The 22,242-nt window shown below is 40.1% G+C and overlaps 1 protein-coding gene across 5 annotated transcripts in view; it reads left to right on the top strand.

Annotated features, from left to right (window-relative positions):
- The window catches only part of htr4 (5-hydroxytryptamine receptor 4), a 178,870-nt gene that overhangs the window by 85,540 nt on the left and 71,088 nt on the right, over positions 1-22,242 (top strand). For all 5 annotated transcript variants that reach the window (XM_065958417.1, XM_020637470.3, XM_020637472.3 and 2 more), the window contains one exon: positions 17,621-17,774. In XM_065958417.1, coding sequence (XP_065814489.1) covers positions 17,621-17,774 — 154 coding nt within the window. The remainder of the gene's footprint in view (positions 1-17,620; positions 17,775-22,242) is intronic.

Genomic DNA, 22,242 nt, shown 5'->3' with positions numbered 1-22,242 from the left:
AAAATAAGTCATTAAATTGTAAATTGTAACAGCATGTTTTTTCATATTAGCACTACAAAAAGGTAGATCCTGTAGTAAAACATCGGTGTGAGAATCTCTTAGGAGGCCTGGTAGGGGCAGAGTGTGATAAGTCTTCTTTTTTGAGCAATGCCCTTCATTTTTACAGCTCTGATATTAACTCAAGGAAGAGGAATCCGATTGCACAGCTTGTGTGAGAAGAAAGCAGACTGGATAAATTATTCTTATTGCTTCTGCAGCCAGTCTGATGGAATTTATTTAAACACAGAGGACAAAAAAAAAAACACTTTGGCATTTACAGCACCTGACAAAATTCAGCTCTGCAGCAGACATAAACAACACAGACAATTCAAACTGCAAGAGAGCACAGTGAAAGTTATTCCTTCAGGCTCCCTAAAGTGCATAAATATGCTGTTTATATGTCAGATTAAATCATGCTTATTGCGAATCCAAGTTTCTGATTGCATTACTTTATTCCCATTTTGCTGGTGAGCAAGAAGGTGAAGTAACCCTCTACAACAGTGTTTCTCAACTGGTGGGTCGGGACCCAAAAGTGTGCCTGGGAAAAAAAGATAGTATCATGAAGTCTGTGAAGTGATTTTGAAGCATGTTTTTTTTGGGGGGTTTTTTCTGATTCTTTCATCCATGGTGTATCTTGTACCGTCTTGAGGTCCAAACTGCACCATTCTCATTAAATAAATCTGATTGGTTGAAAAACATCAGTGTAAATCCTGCAGTACGTCAAGGGTCAGCTTCAGGCTAGCTCCAAGAGCCCCGGAAGTCACATACACACCCCATTCAAAAAAGCCAGTTTTTACAGCAGAAAAAAAACAAAATAGGTCCGATTAGTTATTGTCGTCATGGCACACACTGCACGGGGGTTGATTTTTTAAATTTTTATTACGCATCTGTTTTGATTTTATGAACGATGCATGTTATCCATAGTTAGGCACGTAGCTGACCTGATTGACAGGTTGGGTTAGATCTTACGGTTATTTGCCAGAAGGCTTTAAACCTGCCTCAGCTCCAGCTTTCAGCCTGTTGATAGGTTGACTGAAAGTTAGGCTGAAACAGGATTTCCAGCATGGCGACTGCTGCAGATGAGCCTCCGGAGCCCCCTGCCATAACAGATGGTTGACGTCACTCAGGCTTCATCTGGTTATATTTACAGTCTATGGTGTAACCCTAGTCTTCAACACAATCAATCAGATATGGAGCAAAATGTGATAATAAGTAAGCAATATGGTGCACAATGTATTGATAAGGACTGCAAGTGTTTCTGGAAATCTTTGCTCAAATATATGTATTTTCTATGTAAGATCATCGCTATAAACTGTTTGCAATCAATTTAGGAAAAAAAAATGATGACGCAACTCTAGAGCAAAGGTAGCAAAGTGAGTAATGGGACAAACTCTAGCTATGATGTTGATTTGAAAACGAATGCTTCAGTTAGCTCAAGGCTTACTATGCTAAGACGCCTGAAAACTGCTTCCCAGAGTTAGAAAACCAGCTCCCGTCTAATAGCTATTGTGTGCCTAGATCCAAGTTGAGTTTGTTTAATTTCCATATACAAAGTTCATTTGGTGACTATATTGATATTTGTTGATTTTGGCAAAAGTTGATTGAATTAGAATCTCGTTCCACAGCTTTAAGGGTCCCGGTTTGTGAGGTGAAAAATAGAGTCTCTCAGTTTTGGTCAGTAAACAAACTGGAACTTGTTGGGAAGTTTCTGTGATTATTTTATGTCGCTTACCTCATTCTGTGGGTATCTTTTGTGTATTGAGGCTGCAGCCGGGGATGTGAGAATACCTGAACCAGACAGAGTAAGTCTTAGTAAGTCACAGTCTTATCACCGTTTTTACACTTCCAAAGATGATTTGGGCTCAAAGACATTTGCAGTAAATGTGCTGGATTTTTGTTAAGCCCCAAAGAAACAAATGTTTTGTGTTGTGAGTAAATGAAAAATGTATTGGCACATTGTGGCCCTGCACCCTGAATGTAATCTCAGGACCTTGTCTGGCTGGATGCACAGGGAATATTGGGCTGTGGTCTTATTATTCTTGTTTATCATGCCTTAAGGATTTGTCTGCAAACACATCCTAAAGAATGCACAGTGGACCTCTGCAATCTCACCTTGAAGCATTCATAGTAATATTAATGCTGTAGGAAGTATCTAATTTGCAAGACCATTAAAGTGAGCTACATCTCACACATATGTGTTTTTAATGATGACACAAACACAAGATAATCTTCCAAATTAGACAAGCAGAGATGCAAAGCTCAGCAGCAGTGAAGGAGGAAATGGTTGCCTCATTCAATTATCAGACCGGAGACGCTTCTATACATACAGCTGCCTCTGCATCCCGCAGCTTCATTTTCAGCCTTCATTACCCCAAATTCACTCTTGTCCCCAGTGAATGGCATCGCATATCCTGTGTTCCTCATCTCATTTCTCAGCTCGCTTCTTTGGTCGTTCTTTCTTAATATTTCTCCCAAGAATTTTATAGAACATGCTAATGACCTTATACCCTTTGTAAGCTGCTTCCCGCTTAAGAAAGTGTAGTATATTCAGATACTCTTTATGCTTCATTTAGTTGAGTTTTTACTATAAAAAGCTCCTGCAGCATTCCATTATTACTGGTCGTGTTGATTGCCTTACTTATGTTCAGTGATAAAAAAAAATAAATGCACCATGTCGCACTGTGAGAAAATGATTCCCCTCCCCTCCTCGCTCATCATCTTTATGTGGGCAAAACAGCTCCATCAGCTTCGAGTGCAGCTCCGCACAGAAGAGCAAAGGTGTGGGCGGCTTTTCTCCATACGTAGACGCAAAACAAGAGCAAACTGCATGGAACTGGACCACTTTGTGAATGTAATTATTGTGAATTTCGTGGATAGAGTCCTAAAACGAGGCAATTTGCATTTGTTATTTTTGCGCAATTCATGGTGCTATTAGCAAGTGCAATCCATTCATAATGGATGTGAGCCCAAGTTGTTGAATTCTTTGTACTGTATGTGTAAAGGTAATCAGCAGCAAAGCAATTCTGATTGTAGATTCTGGATCTGATAAAGTTTTCTAGGTCTGCCATCTAAGTAATCAATGCATTATATAACATAACACCATCTTATGAAGTGTTGGGCAGCACCGAGCTGCCAAATCATTGACTTGAGATTTAGCATGAGCTGCTATCATCATCTCAAGAGTTCCACTTTAATGCGTCAAATAACTCGTAAACTGTCAGAGTGTAATTAAAGGTTTTCAGGCCATTAGAGATGAAGTTTGTGTTTATATTAAAAGCATCACACACACTGACAGAAAGAGAGAGAGAGAGTGTAAGTGTGTCCTCATGGAAAACTGCAGGATGAGACCGAACATTAATGAAACTGTCAGTCAAGACAGTCGCACCAAGAGAGAGTCTGGAGCCCTGAATGGCACAGAGCCCAGATTAAGTGTTTATGTTTGTGTTCTGCTGGAGATTTTAAAAATGTCAACACAAACACGTTAAAAAAAACACAAATTCTGCAAATAACATAAACAAAGGCGCCAAAGATTAAAAGAAGCTTTGGCAGATTTTACACTGGATTTGTCTTAGCCCGCCTTCATTAACAAAACTTGGAACCAAAAACACTCATCAGGTTAGGAGTTCATCTGTGAGGGTGAGAAAATGCAATCACGGAAACACACAAACAAAAGAGTGAAGGATTTAGAGTTGAGAGAAAAAAATTAATTTCTAAGTACTGCTTGAAGGGATTTCATGCCCATCATTTTACCTTAACCCTACCTTTCTGAAGGTTTGATTCAGCATTCACTAAAACTCTGAGAAAGTTCTATTTGCTTGCTACATGAAGATAGGAAACCATTTTTAAAGGTGAAATCTATATAGCATTTTTCACATCTGACATCAAAAGTGCCCCCAGATAATCATCTTTATGTGGACAAAATTGTGCTCCATCAGCTTGACAGAGCAGTTCTGCGCAGAGTGAAGGTGCAAACACCTTTTCTCCACTTTCAGACGCAAAACAAAAGCGAAATGCGCGAAACAAAAATACTTTTTGGATATGTTTGCACCTGATTTTCATTAGCGCTATATGCTTTGTGAATTAGATTAGCACGGAGAAAATGATTCAAATGGTGGAAAATTTGTATTAGTGGCAGGTCATCTGGTCTCAGTGAATCAGGCCTTGAGTTAGGTATGGAGAAACTATAGCCTGTAAATATTGATGGACGAATCCTGAATGATGTCACCCATCTGTAACGGCAGGGGGGTTCTGGAGGCTCATCAGCAGCAGCCGCCATGCCAGAAATCCTGTCTCATACATCGTGCCCACCTGTCAATCATGTCTGATACACGACTAACTATGGATAACACATATCGTTCATTAGCTCAAAACGGATAAATTGTAAAAAGAATTCACCTCCGTACAGTGTGTGCCCATGAGGACAATAACTAATCAGACCTATTTTGTTTTTTGTACCAGGCTGTAAACATCATATTTCTACTGTACAAAGACAAGCTTTTTTTTTTTTTATGTTGTGTGTATGTGACTTCCTGGGGCTTTTGGAGCCAGCCTGAAGCGGAGCCTCAACAAGCTGCAGGATTTTGCACTTCCGCATTGGCTTACTTTTGTCAACGCCGGAGGTTGCAGCTTGGGAAAAACATGCAGTATAGTGTCCTCTCAGGAGCAGCATTCAGGAGCAGCATGTTGTTTCTCTGGCCATGTAGTTATTTGGATACAGCATGTCACCTATAACCTTTAAGACATTTCCTTGCATTACCTATGTGTTATTTTATGAATACAATCCTTAAGAGGAAGAGTCATATAACTGCACACTGTCCTCTGTAGTTCAGATTTCTGCTTTTTTTTAGAAAAAACATGCAGAGGAGTTCAGGTTGTTTGTTCACCTCTGAGTAGTTCCTGCACATCTGTCCTTCAGTCTTAAACAAGTTTCACCAACCCGAGGGGAAGGCCAACCTCTAAGTCACCTTAGTGGTAACACCCGGGGGAAAGAAACACAGACAGCTCTAGCTTCAGCACAGTGTACTGCTGTAAGGTTACAGTGGTAATTAAAAGTGACTGGGATGAGAATATAATCGTTTCTGTCAACTCAAAGCTTCCCTTCACGATAAACATGGTTAAAAGTGAGACTGGAGTTAGACAGGGACATTTTCAGGGCAGGCCCTCAAGACTGTCTTATATTGAGGTTTTCAGAAGCCTCGCAAATTCTGTAAGACAGGTAACAGATTTTTTTTTTTACATCACAGAAATGAATGGAAAGAAAATTAAACAGACATCACTAAGTGTAGAGCTGTGTTTCATGGATTTGTAAAACTCTGCAAAATTGTTAAGTTTCAATGATTAAGAGGTGAAAGAGCTCTCACCTGGATCCACGCTGTTCATTTGTTGGACCCTCATGTTAGGTCATGGTGTTGGGTCTTAGCTCTGCCAGTGGAAGTCAAAGAGGCCTGTAGGCAGTTCTACTCCAGAGACCGGAGTCAGAGTAAAACACACTAATTAGAGCTATCGAGTTTCTATGTAGGGACATCAAGGGTTAAATGCCTTGGAGGGGAGGGCACCTTGATGGTACAAGAAGTGAAACAGGTCTTGATTTCTTCAGAGAGTTTAAGATTTATGGTGGACAACGTTCATGTTGATGTGCAAATATAATTGTGTCTGTTAGCTCTTTAAATATTGAAAGAGAAGTTAGTTATTTATAGTCATTTTTATTTTGAGGATATTCTTCTTTAATGGTGCCCAGTTCTTCAAAATCTAGGATCCCCTCCAAACATATCTTTAGACACGGTCCTCTGGCTCATTATTTTGAAATGCTTTTAAGAATGAAGAACTCCATACTGTAGTCCACTTCGTGTCACGATTTTAAACAACTGATAGGTCAAACAAACACAGGAAAATAATTCATGACATACATGTACGTTTGTAAAGTTAGTTATTTACCCATACCAACTGGAACCATCATCTTTTTTCTAAACATAAATATCCAGTTTTGGTACCGGATCACGACCAAACTGCGACCTTCTTAGTCACCCACATTCAATTTATTATTTTTTTTAAATGTGAAATACTTCTAAGCGAGCTTTATTCTAAAAGTGTATTTTGACTTTGCTTGGGCGTCTCGATTTTGAGTCTAATCACTGCTTTCATATTTGTTATTGCAAACTGGATCAAGCTGCGCTGCTCTATTCAAAACCATCTTATTTCAAAGTGTAGAAACCATCGACCACTCTGACTCTGTTTGACGGTTTTGGAGGGAGAACTTGCTGGTGAAAAACACTCCCATGTTAGAGACGATCACTTGGACAATAAGGCAGTCGCAAAAGCTGTCAGCAGCAAACTGAAACATGAATACAGTCAGTAGAAGCAGAGTCACATTATACCAGCCTTCTGCAGTAAAATCCCTAACAACCACAACCACAACAAAGTAAGCATGCTCTGTCTCTTCAATTGGCATAAAAAAAACCCACAGCCGATGGACAAAAGGATGTAAAGAAGACAAAGCAAAAAATTGGCGGCTATATAAATATAGCTCTACATAGGATATAGATCAGAAAGAGTGAGGCTAGACAGACGGGGATTTAAAAAAAATGTTGGTTAGAAGATGTTTGAAAGAAGAAAGAGACACTGGATGAAAGAAAGTACGGATAAAACTGAAAGACAACAATGATAGAAATCGATACATGTTAAGATTGCAGCACTGTGTGGACGCACCAAGAGTTTATTTGAGGTGCTCTTTAGATAGGGAAAGTTCTTGACTTGATGTGGATATGCATTACAGTTTGTCTTAAGCTCTTTATGACCATCCCATGACAATATTGACTTTTTAATTTTTCAAAAAGGAGTTTGCTCGTGATAGGTAAGATACAAACGTGTTAACACTTACCGAGTTAGTTTGAGTAGACTGATGCTCGTATCCGTTATTCTCTGCTCAACCGTTGGTGGAAAATAATAGACTATATTTCTTCAAATTTCCTCATCTATGTTTTTTCTTGGATCTTTTCTATAAAAAGTAGGCATCCTTGATGGAACAATGCATGTTGAATAAAAGCCTCTAGTATGTGGCCTTCCATCAGTATTCATGAAACCTTTATGAAGGTGTTCCTCGAGGGTTCCACTTTTTGTTGCGCACTTCAAATGCATTTCTCCCTGAATCTCCCACATGAAAGTGACTCTTTTAGGAACTTTACTTTGTGCTCTATATGGTTCCTCAAATTGAGTGTCCGCATTTATTTGCAGCCTCAAGGTTAGAGGAGCTGTGGCTGCAACACAGAGTATGACAGGAGGTCAAGAAAAAGAGAACCTTGAAGAAATCTATCAATTTTAATGCTTGACTTTTATGGGAAGAAAAGGTTGATGGTGAGGAACAAAAAAAAAATGCTTTCTCCCTCTTTTTCTTTCTCCCCTCAAGATGCTCTGAATCAAGGCGGAGAACCCCTGCTTACTTCAGTGAAACGGATTTATCATCCTGCTGATCAGCTCCCTGTGGGAATGTTGGAAAATATTTTAATCCTAAGGAGGATGTCTCTTTAAAGCAGCTTGGAGTCCAGTTTATCTTTGTGGCCAATGTAATGCTAAGCGTTTTGGACCGAAGTGGGATGAGGAATTTAGTTATTAAGCATGGTAAGAAAAGCCGTTTATTGTCTCTGTTCACCTCTGAGGTTCACAAAGGATTACAGTTCAAAGCCTTGGCCTGCAGAAAGCTTCTGGCGTTTAACATTATGGCTGCTGATGGCCTCTGGTGCACAGAGAAAAGAAGGCTGACCTCTGCTGCTATGTGTGCTCGAAAGAGAAACTGAAGTGCAGTCATTCAAACTCAAAGAAGCGCATGCAGACAAACAAAGCATGCAGATATCTGAAGGACAAACACCTAATGTAATGGATCTTAACACAAAAAGGTGACAATGTTTCTTGACTGTTAATAGTGTTGTTTAAGATAATAGATATTATTAAGTAGGGCTGTGCAAAAAAATCAATACAGCAATATATCTTAATATTTGTTTCCACAATAGTATATCACCCCCCTTTCAAAACAAGAGTTTATCTTGCCCGGTAGGTCTTTAAACCAGAGCTCAGGAAAGTGAGAAACCATTGTTGTTGTGATCTGAGCGACCCTCCTATTGGACGCACGGAGGTCGACAGGGAGCGCTGCGCCCGGGTAGAAAATGTTTTCACTTTCGCACAAGAGCGGCAAGCTGGACCCTGCGCTGCGCTCATCTCGGCAGCAAGGAGATACGCTCTTGCGACGAGCAACACAACACACAATGAATGCGCAGCACACCGCGCTCCACTGCGTCCTTTCTGAAAGGCCCTTTACAGAGAGCTTCAGTAGGCAGAGGGGAACATGTTTTTCTACTGTGTGACGATGTTATTTACAACTTTTTTCATTAATCTCGCACAATCTGGATTACATCTCCTGTGTTTCTCCTCAGATTAAAGATTTAAGTGACACAGCGTTCAGCTAGTCAGTGGCAAACTTTCTGAAGGAATGTCACTACAGGACCAATTTTTTTTATTTTTATTATGTTGTTATTGTCAAAATGAACTTTTACCAAAGGGTACATACCAATGTGCTCCCGAACTTCTGGTGACGATTGACTTCAAGAATGAAGGAAAGGTCGATTCCAACATATTTTGGTCTCCAGGAGGAGAAAATGGGCCAGTCATTTGTAGCTTCCAGCATCCTCAAAAACAAAAAACAGTTTCTATGAGATCATAGCAAAGTAAAAAATAATACATTTCAAGTATTTTTTTCTATGAGAGGGAGCATCTGCTGAGCAAATCCCTGGAGGTGAAAGAGTGTAAACACAGAAGGAAACAGTCAGAAACGTCTGGATTCATAAATAAAAGAATTTAGAAGGGAAAAAGAAAATCTCCAAAACAAAACATTTCTTGCACGTTTTTTTTTTTTTTACCTGTGTTTAAACACTGTCATCTCAAACTGCGGTATTTTAATTCTTTCTGTAACAATGTCAAACACTGTCACTGAATTCAAATATCTCGTGACCCAAAGAGAAGGTACTGTCGAGCTGTTGACGGAGCGTTACGGAAACACAACATGGAATAAACAACAATGTAAAAGAAAAAAAAGAGATCAGACAGCTTGTATGGGGACACACACGGGATCTGTCATGTCTGTGGTGCTTGTGCTCCCCCCCCCCCCACTGAATTAAGGGTAGACTCTGTTTCAGCCAGAGTTTGAATCCTTTCTGCCAAAAATCTGCTCTCTAACTAATCTAAAAAAAAATGTTTTCCTATCAGTACTATTTCTTTCCCGACAGTTTAAGTAAAATGCTACTGATTCTGTCCTTGGGGAAAATGGAACTCCATCACAATAATATTGTATTGTATATTTTTCAAAGCAACATATAGTATTTTTCAGTAAATACTCACACTATGAGAGGGGTTTAAAGGTCACATAAAGGTCTCTGTGAGGTTTCTTGCTAAAAATCCACTCTGATCCTGTATTTGATCATGCCTATAAACCCCTCTTCAGCCCTGCTCAGAACAGGCTGTTTCTGTGTCTGTACCTTTAATGTAAATGAGCTGTGTCTGACCACGCCCCCTCTCTGGAAGGGGAAGTGGCTCGGATTTCTCGCACCATGCCCTATCATTTACAGTGGGAAGGTGCACTCAGAGGGCAGAACAAACACCTAGCTGTGGGAGTGTCACCCACCTGGGGGAGGGGTTACTTCCCTTTGTGATGTCATGAAGGGAAAATCTCCAAACTGCCTGTTTGAGCACACATTTTCTGAAAAGTGGAGCAGGAAACAGATGGCATGATAGAGGAGGATGGACTTTTGTCATAATTGGGGAGTCTTAAGACAGGTTAGGGACATATATTCTTGTTTGGAAAACATAGTAAAGTGCATGTTGTGTAATGTGTGACCTTTAAGGTCCAGGGTCTCTTACAAGAAATATCTGATGTACATCATAGCTAAGTTTAAAAATCTATTATCGTGACGGGCCTTGAAGCTGGTGAGAGGTCTCAGCTCAGAATCAGTGGAAAGAGTTAAAAAGAAACAATCTGAAAGCAGGAGAGAAAGAGGCATCTACAAACATCACTTGATGCACATAAAAAGAAACATCTGTTGCCTCTGGTAAATTTCTGCTTGAGGAACTTGGCTGATAAAGACAACACAAGCTTGTGAACGTGACAGAGACAGAAACCAGAGAAAAACTGAGAGAATAGAAGGGGAAACGGAGAATGAAGCCAAGAGAGAGCCTAAAGAAATAAGTGAACAGCTGCAGGATAAAGCTTCTCATTCATTCTCTGTTAGCCAAAGATACTGACAAAAGCTGAATGGAAATCAATTAAGGCTAAAAATACTGATACAGCTACAAGAAGGATGCTACAACTGCAGTCAGTGAAGAGGCATTAAGGCTGAGAAAGACACTCAGGAAAACTCAATGAGCGAGACAAAGTGTTAGTCAGAGAGAGGAAAATGTGTGGAGACAAATAAAAGGAATGCATGTCAATGTTTGAATATGCATTGTCCCATATCCTGAATTATTTCGTAACAGATGTTAATGTTGTTGATTTCAGTGCCGGACATTATTCTATTTGAAGAACCAAATAATCTTTGAATGACTTTTGTTCATTAAACCTGTGAACTGTTTTTTTTTACTGGAGGGATGCAGCACTTTGATAAATAAGATAGCATCACTTCATGACCACCCATTTGAAAATATTCTTAGTATAAAAAAACAAGGCTTTACTCACCAAAGGAATACCTAATAGTTTTTTATGTTGTACTTCAAAGCTAAATATTTAAAGCATGAAAGTTGGGCAACTGCTAATGTGAAGGTTGACAATCTTGCATGTTGCATCAGATTTGTGACTTCCATCCCGCTAAAAAATATAATTGCATAAAACATTGTATGTTTTTGTTTTGCAGTAGAGGTCAGGATACAGAGTTTAAGGAGCTTTCATATTAATTTGATAATCAGATGTAATGTTATTGTCATGTCACAAGTCCAAGTACTGAACAAAGACCTGGAGAAATGTATTTGTATTACAAATCATCTCACAATAATACAGATATACAGCAGCAATATGTAATGTGTTTTATTTTACATTTTGAAGAATGAATGCTGCTGTTACATCACTGTCTGAGAATAAAATGTCACATATTGTTGAGACGTGTGACATGTGTTCAGAGCAATTTACTGACAAAGTAAATGCATGCAAAGCTCCAGCAGAGAAAAAAGAAACCGACAAAAATAGAGTGCAGAGGGACAACAAAAGAGACAAAAGACTGAAAAAAGCGAGTTCACAATCCGCCTCATGTTTCCATTGAGAGGAAAAACTGTTCCTTGACCTTCACAGAACATCTGTTAGAAAACCTCTTGCATAATGACGGCTAGTCTACCCCGTGGCTCCTCGCTTAAATTCATGATCATGATGCCTTGTGTTTGTCACTTTGCTGCATGATACTTCTTACCCGTCCTCTGCCCCCATATGCAATTAAAATGTCCAAACCTGTCAACACAAATTAACTTCCCCCGAAAGAACGGCAGCAGATGCTGATGACTGACACGATAGGGGAAAGCTGTTTGGAAAATGTTGTTGAGTTTTGACATGTGTCACTAGAGATCACATTCTGACACAGTTTCTTTAGGCTAAAGATGCAATTATGTATACCAAACACTGAGAGCAGGAGCAGGAGACCAGACCAAGAGAGAGTGGAGATTTGCATTATACCATTTCCTGTAAATTCAGACTTGCTTTAAAACAGTGCATAATACTTTGTAGTCCTTTTCACCTTGTTTTTTAGCTTTTCTTATTGATGTGAATCCAGTGTGCTAAAACAGCAAGGATGTAGAAGAGCTGTGCAAAAACAAAAAAAAACAAAAAAAAATCTCTGTGTGCTGAGACAGCGATTACAAACACATATTTCTTGCTCCTGGCTATTTGATTTGCGAGCCCCGCTCTTCTATAGCCTCGCTTATTTGTCTCATTTGCACTCACAAATCAAATGTCCTGCAGTGTTGTGTGAACAAGGAATAAGTAATATGATGCTTTGCGTGTCTCAGAAAACCAGCGTTCATATAAATCAAACTGTATCAAAATGATCCAAGTAAATAGAGAGAGTTGTTGAGTAGATCAAAAGAAAAAAGGCACTATTTAAAGTGCTTGCGGTCGGGACACGCTGCCGTTGGACCGTGCTCCATCTGCTTCTAATCTATCCCAGGTTAATGTGATGCTATGCATGCTATAGGTCCCTGTATGTGTCTAAGCTTACATACTGTGTGTTTGTGTATGGCCGTTTGTATTCACTCAGTGCAGTAATTCTCACCTGTATTACGCTGTGGGAGGTTGTACTTCAGACTTCCTCATCCACACTTGAAGAACCCATTTGCAACCTTTCAACGCGACTATTTTGGCTACTCAAATAGAAAGGCTCTCGTGACCTTTCTTAATGCCACGACACATGCAGACCACACACAGAATACACAAGCACTCCAAATCACTGATGCCTGCGAAATGCCACGCACCGCAAACAGGTAATGAGGTGGGACCGAAGCAGGGGAGGCAGCAAAATACCAACAGTGACAGGCGCTGGGATAAAGTGGATTAGCTTTAATACTGCTGCTGCAGAGCTCAGTGTTCAGTCATCCCAGGGAGGATCAGAAAAGGTTATAAAAATGTGTAAATTCAGCTGCTGTGGTGGGGATGAGTGTGGGAGTTAGACACTTAATCAGAAGGAAAGCTGCAACAACAATATTGATTATTATAAAGTCATTCTTAGGATGGATGTCATTTTGGATACAATTATTTTTAATGCAGTTTTTCTCTCTTGTTGAATGCCTCGGGACACAGAGCTCAAAAACAGAGAATATCAGTACAACATATATGCATGTGTAAGTCAAATGTGCAACATTTGTTTTACCCTTAATAACAGTTAGGCGTTGACCTCTAAAGGAAGGCTTAGCTATTGTGAAAGAAAAACCAAGGGTTGCTGATTTAGTTTACTTTGTTACACTGGTCAAAGGTTTGAATTCAGGTCCTGACGCTGTTAGGTGCACATCATCTCCCACTCTCTCTCTCCCCACATTTCCTGTCTATCTCTGACTGTCCTGTCCTAATAAAGGCGAAAAGGCACCCTAAAGATAGTCTTTCAGAAAGACAAAAAAAAGTTTGACAAATTACTTTTAAAGAATGGCATCATGTGTGGTGGTGTGGGTCCGTCAACTTTGACTTCTTTTAAGTTAGTTTTAGTTTTGATACTATGAGTTCTGTCAAGTATAACATACAAAACATAGTATAATAGAACTTATTTTGAACCCTTTCAGCTCATCTGGAGATGTGTTTGTGCCCGATCATGCCAAGTCTAGCATTCACTTTGGTCTTCAATTTTTTCTTTCGGGGGGGGATTTTTTTGATTACTCGTCCGTTTTGATTTTATGACAGATAAAATGTATTCACAATAAGGCACTTAGCTGACCTGACTGACGGGCACGGTGTATCTGTCTGTCAAAAGGCTTAAACCTGCCTCAGCTCCAGCTCTCAGGCTGTTGTTAGGTTGACTGAAAGTTAGACTGAGAGAGCATTTCCAACATGGCGACCGCTTCCAACGTGCTTTCAAAGTTATAGTCATTGGCTGAAACAAACTGATTTTTTCACCATCAGTAAGTTTTCTTTTAGATGTTTGGTGTTGGGGAAGTAGTTGTTATTTGTTCTCCAATATAATCCAGCCTGTTCCTGCCCTGCTGCACAGTAATTGGCTTGTAAACAGTGGGGCAAAAACAGGACTGTCAGCCAGACGCTGTGTTCATATCCCATGTAAACCAAATTTCCAAGTTAAAATGACTGCTTGGGAAAAAATGTTCAAAAAAAGACAGAAAGGCAGCATGCAGTGTGTGTCATACAGTTTGTAAGCTGGAAAGAGGTGGCCAACTGAAGCAGAAGAAAATGACTTGAGGATTTTGTTAAGTCTGACGCTCAATGTTCTTGAAGCTTAGAACAGGTAGATAAAATACTCCAGCATTACAGCATTGAAATCATTTTGCTCCATATCCACAGTGACACTGCTTTCTGCCATGTTCCACCGACGAGTGTGCTCCCAAGCTGATCAAGGACGTGATATTTTGAATCTGGCGACTTTCTGTGGGCAGGCATTGAAAAATGTGCTTCTTCCTTTTCTACACCTTCAAAATAAATAAATGGCCTAGATGTTATAATACTTAATCTGAGGAACTGAAGTTCACAGAGCAGAGAAATAAATGTAACAAATGCAGTGCGGACGGGGAGCGTTTGATGCTTCACCATGCAATGAAAAAATTGAGAAAATAATCATTGTTGTTGTTTTTTAATTAGCATTTAGCCTACTCATTTCCTTATATACAACCAATTATTTTGGTCCTATATGGAAGGAACGTTTACTTTTAGTTTTTCCTATTTAATACACAGAGGTTATACAAAGTGCATTAAAACACTGGGGAAAAATCAGCAAAACAAACATTAATAGCAAATTAAGCAAAACATTTTAAAGGAAATGAGAAAGTTGACAATTGTTAAGCATGTCACTCTTCTTTTTTTTTTTTTTTCAGTATTAATCAGCCACACAAATTGTTTGCCGCAAACCTTTTTCCAGCTCTTATGTCCAACACAAAAACAGGAAATCTTAAACACAGTGAAGCATGACATGGATGCTCGTAGATACGCTGCAAGGGCTGACATACACATTGTACACACAGACAGGCGCACACACACACACGCACACAAACACATTATACACACAGAAACACACTCGTAAACATACGTAGACCCATTTGGTTAGAGGGTAATAGAGGTCTGAGTGGCTCGGTTGGTCGACTTCATCTGTTTCCTATCACACTGCAACAGACCTGAGTGCTCAGAGAATGCGCACACACACACACACACTCTCACAGTCATTGACCCAGGTGAAATTGCAGTTATGGAGGATTTGTTACAGTAAGCGATGCATCTGTCATCTGAGCTTTTCCATACATAGATTCATCTTTTTGTCTCCCTTCCTGCTTGTTTTTCCTTTTCCGATTTCTCTTCCTTTGCATCCTTTATTTTTTCCCCCTTTCTCCCCCCTTTGCTTTGCCTCTTCTTCTTTTCCTAATTTCCTTCTCTATCCTTTTCTTATCTCTCCTTCCTCTCTTTTCAACCTCAATCTCTGCGCACTCATTCATCCTTTTCCCCTATCACCCGTGTGATTTCATTCATGCAGTTTTGTGCCAGCATCATTGTAGTGATATCACTCCCTGACAGCATGCTGGGAGTTCCTGCTGTAGTGTGTGATATCATGCTCGCGTGCGCACACTCAGACACACACTTACACTCCCTCTTTGGAGTCAGAGTGAATGTGTGAGTCAGGAAGTGAGGAAGTTATGAATGAAGTTAGACTGATACATAGAAAGAGAAAACCTCAATTGAAGAACTTAGTGTCTTGTTTCAGTGGGATTTCTGTACACAATGACTGGAAACCAGCTAAATCCTGTTTGTTTCACTGTTTGAAAAGACGATGGCTGCTGAAGTCGAGTTTTTGTTGACTCTTTGGCGTAAAAGACAGAAAATATCAAGGCAGACTGTAAAAGAAGAGGGACAGATCTGAGTCGGAGAAAGAGGAAGACATTTTAATGTGTTTTTCAGTCAATCTATTTTTCAATGAAAGGCGATAAGGCAAAAAACTGGATATAATCTGTTATCATGAAAACCGTTTGTTAGACTTAAATTGAGGTTGAGGAATTTTACATTCAGTAAAAATTTCTCAACTTATCCAGAATCAGAGTCCTGTCCATTAAAGTCTGGATAAACGGGAGCAAAGTGTGTGATTTATTGTGTTAGTCTGACTAAGGACCTGTGTCAATTAAGGCTGTTTTTGCACGACCCCTTACCAGTACAAAACAAGGGCAGTTCAGCATTGTCAGCCATCGTTATCCTAACGACTAATAACTGTCATCAAGGACAAGTAATGAGACGCTGCAGCTGAACATCCTGTCTCCTGCAGACATGCAGCAGCCAAGGCCAACCCACAATTCACTGACCAACAGAGGAGGAAATGAGCGTGATGCATCAGATGCACTGAGATAATGTCATGACAGTTATTTATGCCATGGTGCATGTGTCATTTCTGATGTGTTTGAGAATTGTTGAGGTTTTGAAGTACTCCTGGTTTTAAAAAAAAAAGATGATAAAAGTGTTATATTTGAAGGTTAAAGCAGAGAGAATGATGAAAGAATGAGAAAGGGGACATGAGTAAAGTTTGAAGGCACACACAGAAAAAGATTAAATTAAAAGGATAGAAATCTGAAAATAATAATCGGGAGGGAGTTCTTGAGGGTTGGCGCGGCAAGGGAGAAGACCCTGTCCCCCCTGGACCGATGGTTGGTCATGCAAGGGGGTTGACAGGGGGTTTGTGTCAGCAGACCTGAGAGTGCGGGTGGATGATGATGATGATGATGATGAGGAGGAGTTTGAAGTGGACATGCTGGGGAATGAGGAGCCAGTGGAGGTTATGAAGGATGGGGGTGAGTGATGTGATCACAGATGCAGGAGTGTGTGAGAAGACGAGCAGCAGAGTTCTGGATACATTGGAGTTTCTTGAGTGTTTTGGATGATGAACCGTAGAGGAGACTGTTGCAGTCGTGCAGTTTGGAATGATGAATGTGTGGGTGAGGGTCTCAGCAGCTGAAAAGGAGAGAGATGGGCGGAGGCAGGCAATGTTTCTGAGATGGGAAAAGGCTGTTTTGGTGATGTGTTTGATGTGTTTGTTGAAGGAAAGGGATTGATCAAAGATGACACCAAGGTTATGGACGTGGGGGAGTACAGTGGAGCTCTATGGAGAGGGAGAAGTAAGGGGTGGAGTAATGTATTGAGTGAGTGGCGGGAGTGATGGCTTTGGTGGTGATGTGGAGCTGAATGTCATCAAGTCCATGGCGTGGATGATTTGAGCAAGGGGGAGCATGTACAGGATATTGAGGAGGGGTCCGAGAACTGAACCTTGTGGAACACCTTGGGAGAGAGGAGTAGTGGGGGACTTGCAGTGGTTTATGCTGATGAACTGATATCTGTCAGAGAGGTATGATTTGAGCCAGGAGAGTGCAGTGCCGGTGATGTTGAAAGTGGTTTCAAGGTGGGAGAGAGTAAAAATAAACTGAGTACAAAAGAGGCCGAGAGAAACAGTGAGAGAGAGGTTTAGACATAAAACAGAGAAATTGGAAAGAGGAGAACATTTTTGAAAATGTTCTAGTGCTTAATTATTGTCGGAAAGCCTATTTTTGCGAATGTATTGCAGCAACAACCCTCATGTCTTGCCTTAGAGGTTGTTTAAAATGTAAAGGAGAGGCAAAAACAGAGGCACTGAAACGACTTGAAATAAACAAGTCACATTTAGTCGTATCGGTTGTATTTTGTTGTGATGTTGGAATTTGAATATGTAGGAATTCCTATTTACTGCAAGTTTGTAAATCAAATTGAACATTTAACCATCCCAGAATACAAAGGTAGCCGTCACTGCTGGATTCAAGTTAAAAAGTCATATACAGTATGAGATGTTTTAGTTTTCATGTGATCTGCTGCGATGGGTTGATCAGTATTTCTGTCATTTGTCTGCAGGTACTACGCTATCTGCTGCCAGCCTCTGGTCTACACGTGCAAAATGACTCCGATGCGAGTGGCTCTGATGATAGGAGGCTGCTGGGTTATTCCCACCTTCATCTCTTTCCTGCCCATCATGCAGGGCTGGAACAGCATCGGCATCGACCACCTGGTGAGCGCTGTGTTTTATTTGTACTGTATACATGATGTGAGTACATCCACCTTTTGAGCATATCTGGACAAAAAGGTCGATGGCTGTTCTTTCCTGCTCTCACAAGGTACTAGCTCACTAAAGCAAAACAAGCTTTATGAACAATTCTCTTTCTCTTTCTATGCTGTATTTAAGAAGAAAGAAGAAATAAAACTCAATATGTTCAAATATGATTACCATAAACACAGAAAAACAACAGTTAGTGTCCATCATGTGCAAAGGGACAAATCAAAGTCCTGAAGAGCATTGCTTTAAACAAAGAGGAAATGCTTCATGTGTAACCATGGCAACAGCATCAACATGTCAGACACAGAGACAGAGGGACAAGGCCGCTGACACCACAGACATGAAGTCAAGCTGTGAAAATGTAAAGTAGCTCATTTAATGGGTGACTCAGTGTCTTTGTTTAATGAGAATAAGATGCAGAGGATCAGACGGAGAGCATAGGAGAAATATTCTGGTGTTTTTTAAACTGAGACAATTTGTGGCGATTTAGAGGTATAATGTGAGAGGAACCTTGGGTTAGGATGAAAGTGACTGGGGAAACAAGATGGATTATTGTAAAAGAAGGACAAATATTGCGTTTGGAGGGTCGTTCTTGACCTCCTTGACCTTTGAAATTGCAATTTAACAGAAGATCAAATATGTGTTTCTGAACAGATGCCCTGCTGGAACTCAATCCTGTGAGAAAGATGGAAAGAAAACTATGAAAGGATATTCATTTCAACTTTTTACTCTAAATTTAGACTTTTATTTGCACGATAGTGGAAACCTAATTCCCCCTAAGACCTCAACATTTTTCAAATTAAAAAATCTGACTTTAGTTTTACTGTCCATAATTCCCGATAAATAAATGAAAACTTTTGCTAAGGGGTCATAAGAAGTGCTTACAACTCAAAAAAAGTTTTAAAAGACTGAAATACAGTACAAGCAACTGTCTCTTTTCTTCCGTCATGCTGTCTATATAAAGCTTTTATTAGATCATGCAGTTTAGAAAACGATAAGTATCTGGTAGACGTCCAGAGGTGCTTATTATTGTTCTAATGAAATCAATTTTAAGATTTATTTTTGGGCTTTTGGGCCTTAAAGATAGAGATAGGAACGTGGAGCGAGTTGGAAATCAGGGATAGAGAGAGAGTGGGGAATGACATGCAGGAAAGGAGTCACAAGTCGGATTCAAACCCAGGCCGCTCGCTTGGAGAACTCTAGCCTCCATACATCGGACATACATCACTTTTCAGCTGTGATCTGTTTCTTATCTGTAATGTTCTCTTCATATATTTGAACAAACACACTGTGCTTTTAAATATTTCTAAAGTCACATCATTCGATTTTGTGAAATATGCACATTTACTTTGAGTCTTCTTTGGTCCAAGGAGCCGTGGCACAAGGTCTAAGAAACGTGCAGCTTGATTTATAACACAGAGAAATCACAGGGAGCAATTCACCAATTAAGTACTGGCTGTGAGCACGGAAATATACAATGTCTTAAAGTCTCTGGTTTAAACTACTAATCGCTTTAAAGGAAATAGTATTTCTTTCTCTTGAAAGAAGTGTAAATATATGTTTTTGATGACTTTAACACAAGAAAAAGATGTTCCAAATACCCACAAAGTACAGCTTTGAAGTGAAGATGTCAAATCCTAGAAAACTGACGAGGTGCAAGCCATTGACGGTATCAGGATTGAAAAGAATTCAGCGATGCTTGCTTATCGGAGATTACAGAGACATGGCTGTCAGAGAGATTTGGACACTGAAGTGGCTATTGATGGTTTTGCGCACTCGTGCCTGCGTTTCAACCGAGATGATGCGGATGTGACTGGCATGTCGAGTAGCTGCAGAGTTTGTTTATACAAGTTGAAATATCTGCAGTATGCAATGCTGGAAGAGTTTGAACCATTGCATAACTGGAATTTTTGTGGCACATTTCTAAACAATCAGTTGAAGGAAAGCTTATAAAAGTTTGAAGGAGAAAGAGACGGTGTGCACTCAAATACAAACTGTCTGTGTGTGCAGAGTGACAAGAGAACCAGCTAGCTCTTTTCCGGCAGAGCCCAACACACACACATCTTTGCCTTCCTCTCTTTCAAACGCACACGAACAGAAGTTTACAGCACAACGGTGAAAAGTAAGCACCGTGCAGCAGAGGTAGCAGCGTCTCTCTTTTGGGTCCAATTAAAGCTGTTGAAAATTCTGAGCAGTGAGTCAGCTCTGGCACAAACTGCAGCTCCCAAACCCAAACAAAACAACCTGAAGTCAGAGACCAAAGAGATACACCAACAAATCAGTGTCTGTTTTTAATGGTTCCTTCTGTTTGTGTTGCCCTGAGGAATGAGCTGCTCTTATTACTTAAGGAGGCTTGTCTGGAGTTTCACACTTAATCACACCAATTGAGTTATCTTAAAGTCTCTTTCAGTTTTTCGTTCATTTTCTTCAAAATGTCTCAGTATGACTATGAATACACAACATCTTCTCACTCCCATCACTTTAAATATGGCAGCCAGGTCAGTGGGACCAAGCTAATTGTAATAGCAAAAGCGTCACATACCTCAAATATTAGTATAAGTCAATTTTGGTGTTTTAATCATCATTTCAGTGCTTGTGTCTTATTGTGTGTGAAGGTGCTCTTAGTCTTTTATTATGGTGTTATTCTAAGCACTCAGCACTTTGTTCAACATGGTTTGTTTTTAAATGTGCTTCATAAATGAAATTGACTTGACTTGACTTGAAATAAACCCCAGTCTGCTGGATGAAAAATCAAATGTGTTTGTCCCAGCTGTCGACCCTGAGTAACAGTTAAAGGGATACTTCACCCGTTGAAACGTGAATCTGTATTGACATTGGGTCATATATGTAGTAGAAATGTTGAAGTTGGTGCCTTCTTGGCCCAGAAAAGGCAGAAAGTGTCTTTTTGGCTCATGTAGATGAAAGACACCAAATCCCAGAATGCACAACACCGCAGGCCACTCTCACTAAGGTCAGGTTTACAGACATATTTACTTCAACACATAAGGCCATTTCCTCAACTGATTCCCGAAATTTTTTCCAGAAGGAATTGGTATCTTGGAAATTCGTGGCAAAAAACAGACTCTATGTGTTTGTGTCCATAGCCAAACAGTGAGAGCACGGACACTACCAGTCCACCCCAGCTCGAGCCGGCCCCGGCTCCTGGTCCTCACCGCCGCCTACAGGCAGGCCTTATGTCTCAGCTGATGGACGCTTACAAGATATGTTTAATATTAACCAGATATAGGTTGAGAGTAAGTAGACAAATACCTAAAGAGTGTAGCCTACTATGATTTATCCCACTAGAAATGTGGACAGCATAAATTGAAGCATTTTTCTGTAGGCCAGTGCTGTGTATTGTTACAATATTACAATTCACTTAGCAGACGCTTTTATCCAAAGCGACGCACATCAGAGAGTAAGTACAACACTAACCTATTCATACACCGCCACCGAAGCGGAGGGAGTATGCGGGGTTAAGTGTCTTGCCCAAGGACACATCAGACATGTTGCTCAGCTGGGGATCGAACCCTCGACCTTTCGGTTGAAAGGCGATGACTCTACCAACTAAGGACAGCTGGAGGCCAGCTCAGCAGCCGAGACATAAGGCCTGCCTGTCGGCGGCGGTGAGGACGAGGAGCCGGGGCCGGCTCGAGCTGGGGCTGCAAAATGAATAGCATAGTTATCTTTTTCTGATATTCAATCAAAAGTTGGGTTAAAAACCAAACAAATTAATTTTCTCACACAGAAACATGTTCAACATTTGAAAAGTGAGTTATGCCTCACCATTAAGTGAAACTCATTCTGAATGTTGTTCGTCTTCAGAAAAGGTTCAAGACACCAAAACTAGGCCTCCTCATTAGTGTACATGAAGTTTCCCAAATGTTTCACTTAAATCTAGAAAGATAGGATTTACTAAAGCAAAGAGACCATTAATAACAACTTCAGCCTTCAGCTCTTTGATGATAAGGACTATCTCCTTATGATCACTTTAACAGAGTCAATCAGTTGATGTTAATGAGGTGTAAAGATGGTAGGATTTACCCCAGAAAGACGTGTAGTAAGATGCATAGAGCTTCAAAGAGAGGTCGAACAACTTCCAAATAATTTTCATTAGAATTGGATTTAAACTTTTTTTTTAAGCACTAAAATAATGACAAAACCTGCTTTCATGAGGCATGTTGGCAAGACTCCAAAGTGTGAAATAAATCAACATATCAGTGAAAAAGTATAAAATCACTCAGAATGAGCTTTTTCAACAGTTCCTGTCAGACCCATAGATGGAAATAGAGAACATTTTCATCCTTTTCTGAATGCTTTAACTCTTCTCATATTGTGCATTCGTGCAGCAGAACAGGTGACCTAACCACTCACATGGAAAACATCGTAAAAACCCATTCATGAAGAGGACTTCAACTCACAA

The sequence above is a fragment of the Labrus bergylta genome, chromosome 9 (genome assembly GCF_963930695.1).
Source record: "Labrus bergylta chromosome 9, fLabBer1.1, whole genome shotgun sequence".
Lineage (NCBI taxonomy): Eukaryota > Metazoa > Chordata > Actinopteri > Labriformes > Labridae > Labrus > Labrus bergylta.
This window is presented reverse-complemented; position numbering and strand designations above follow the sequence as displayed.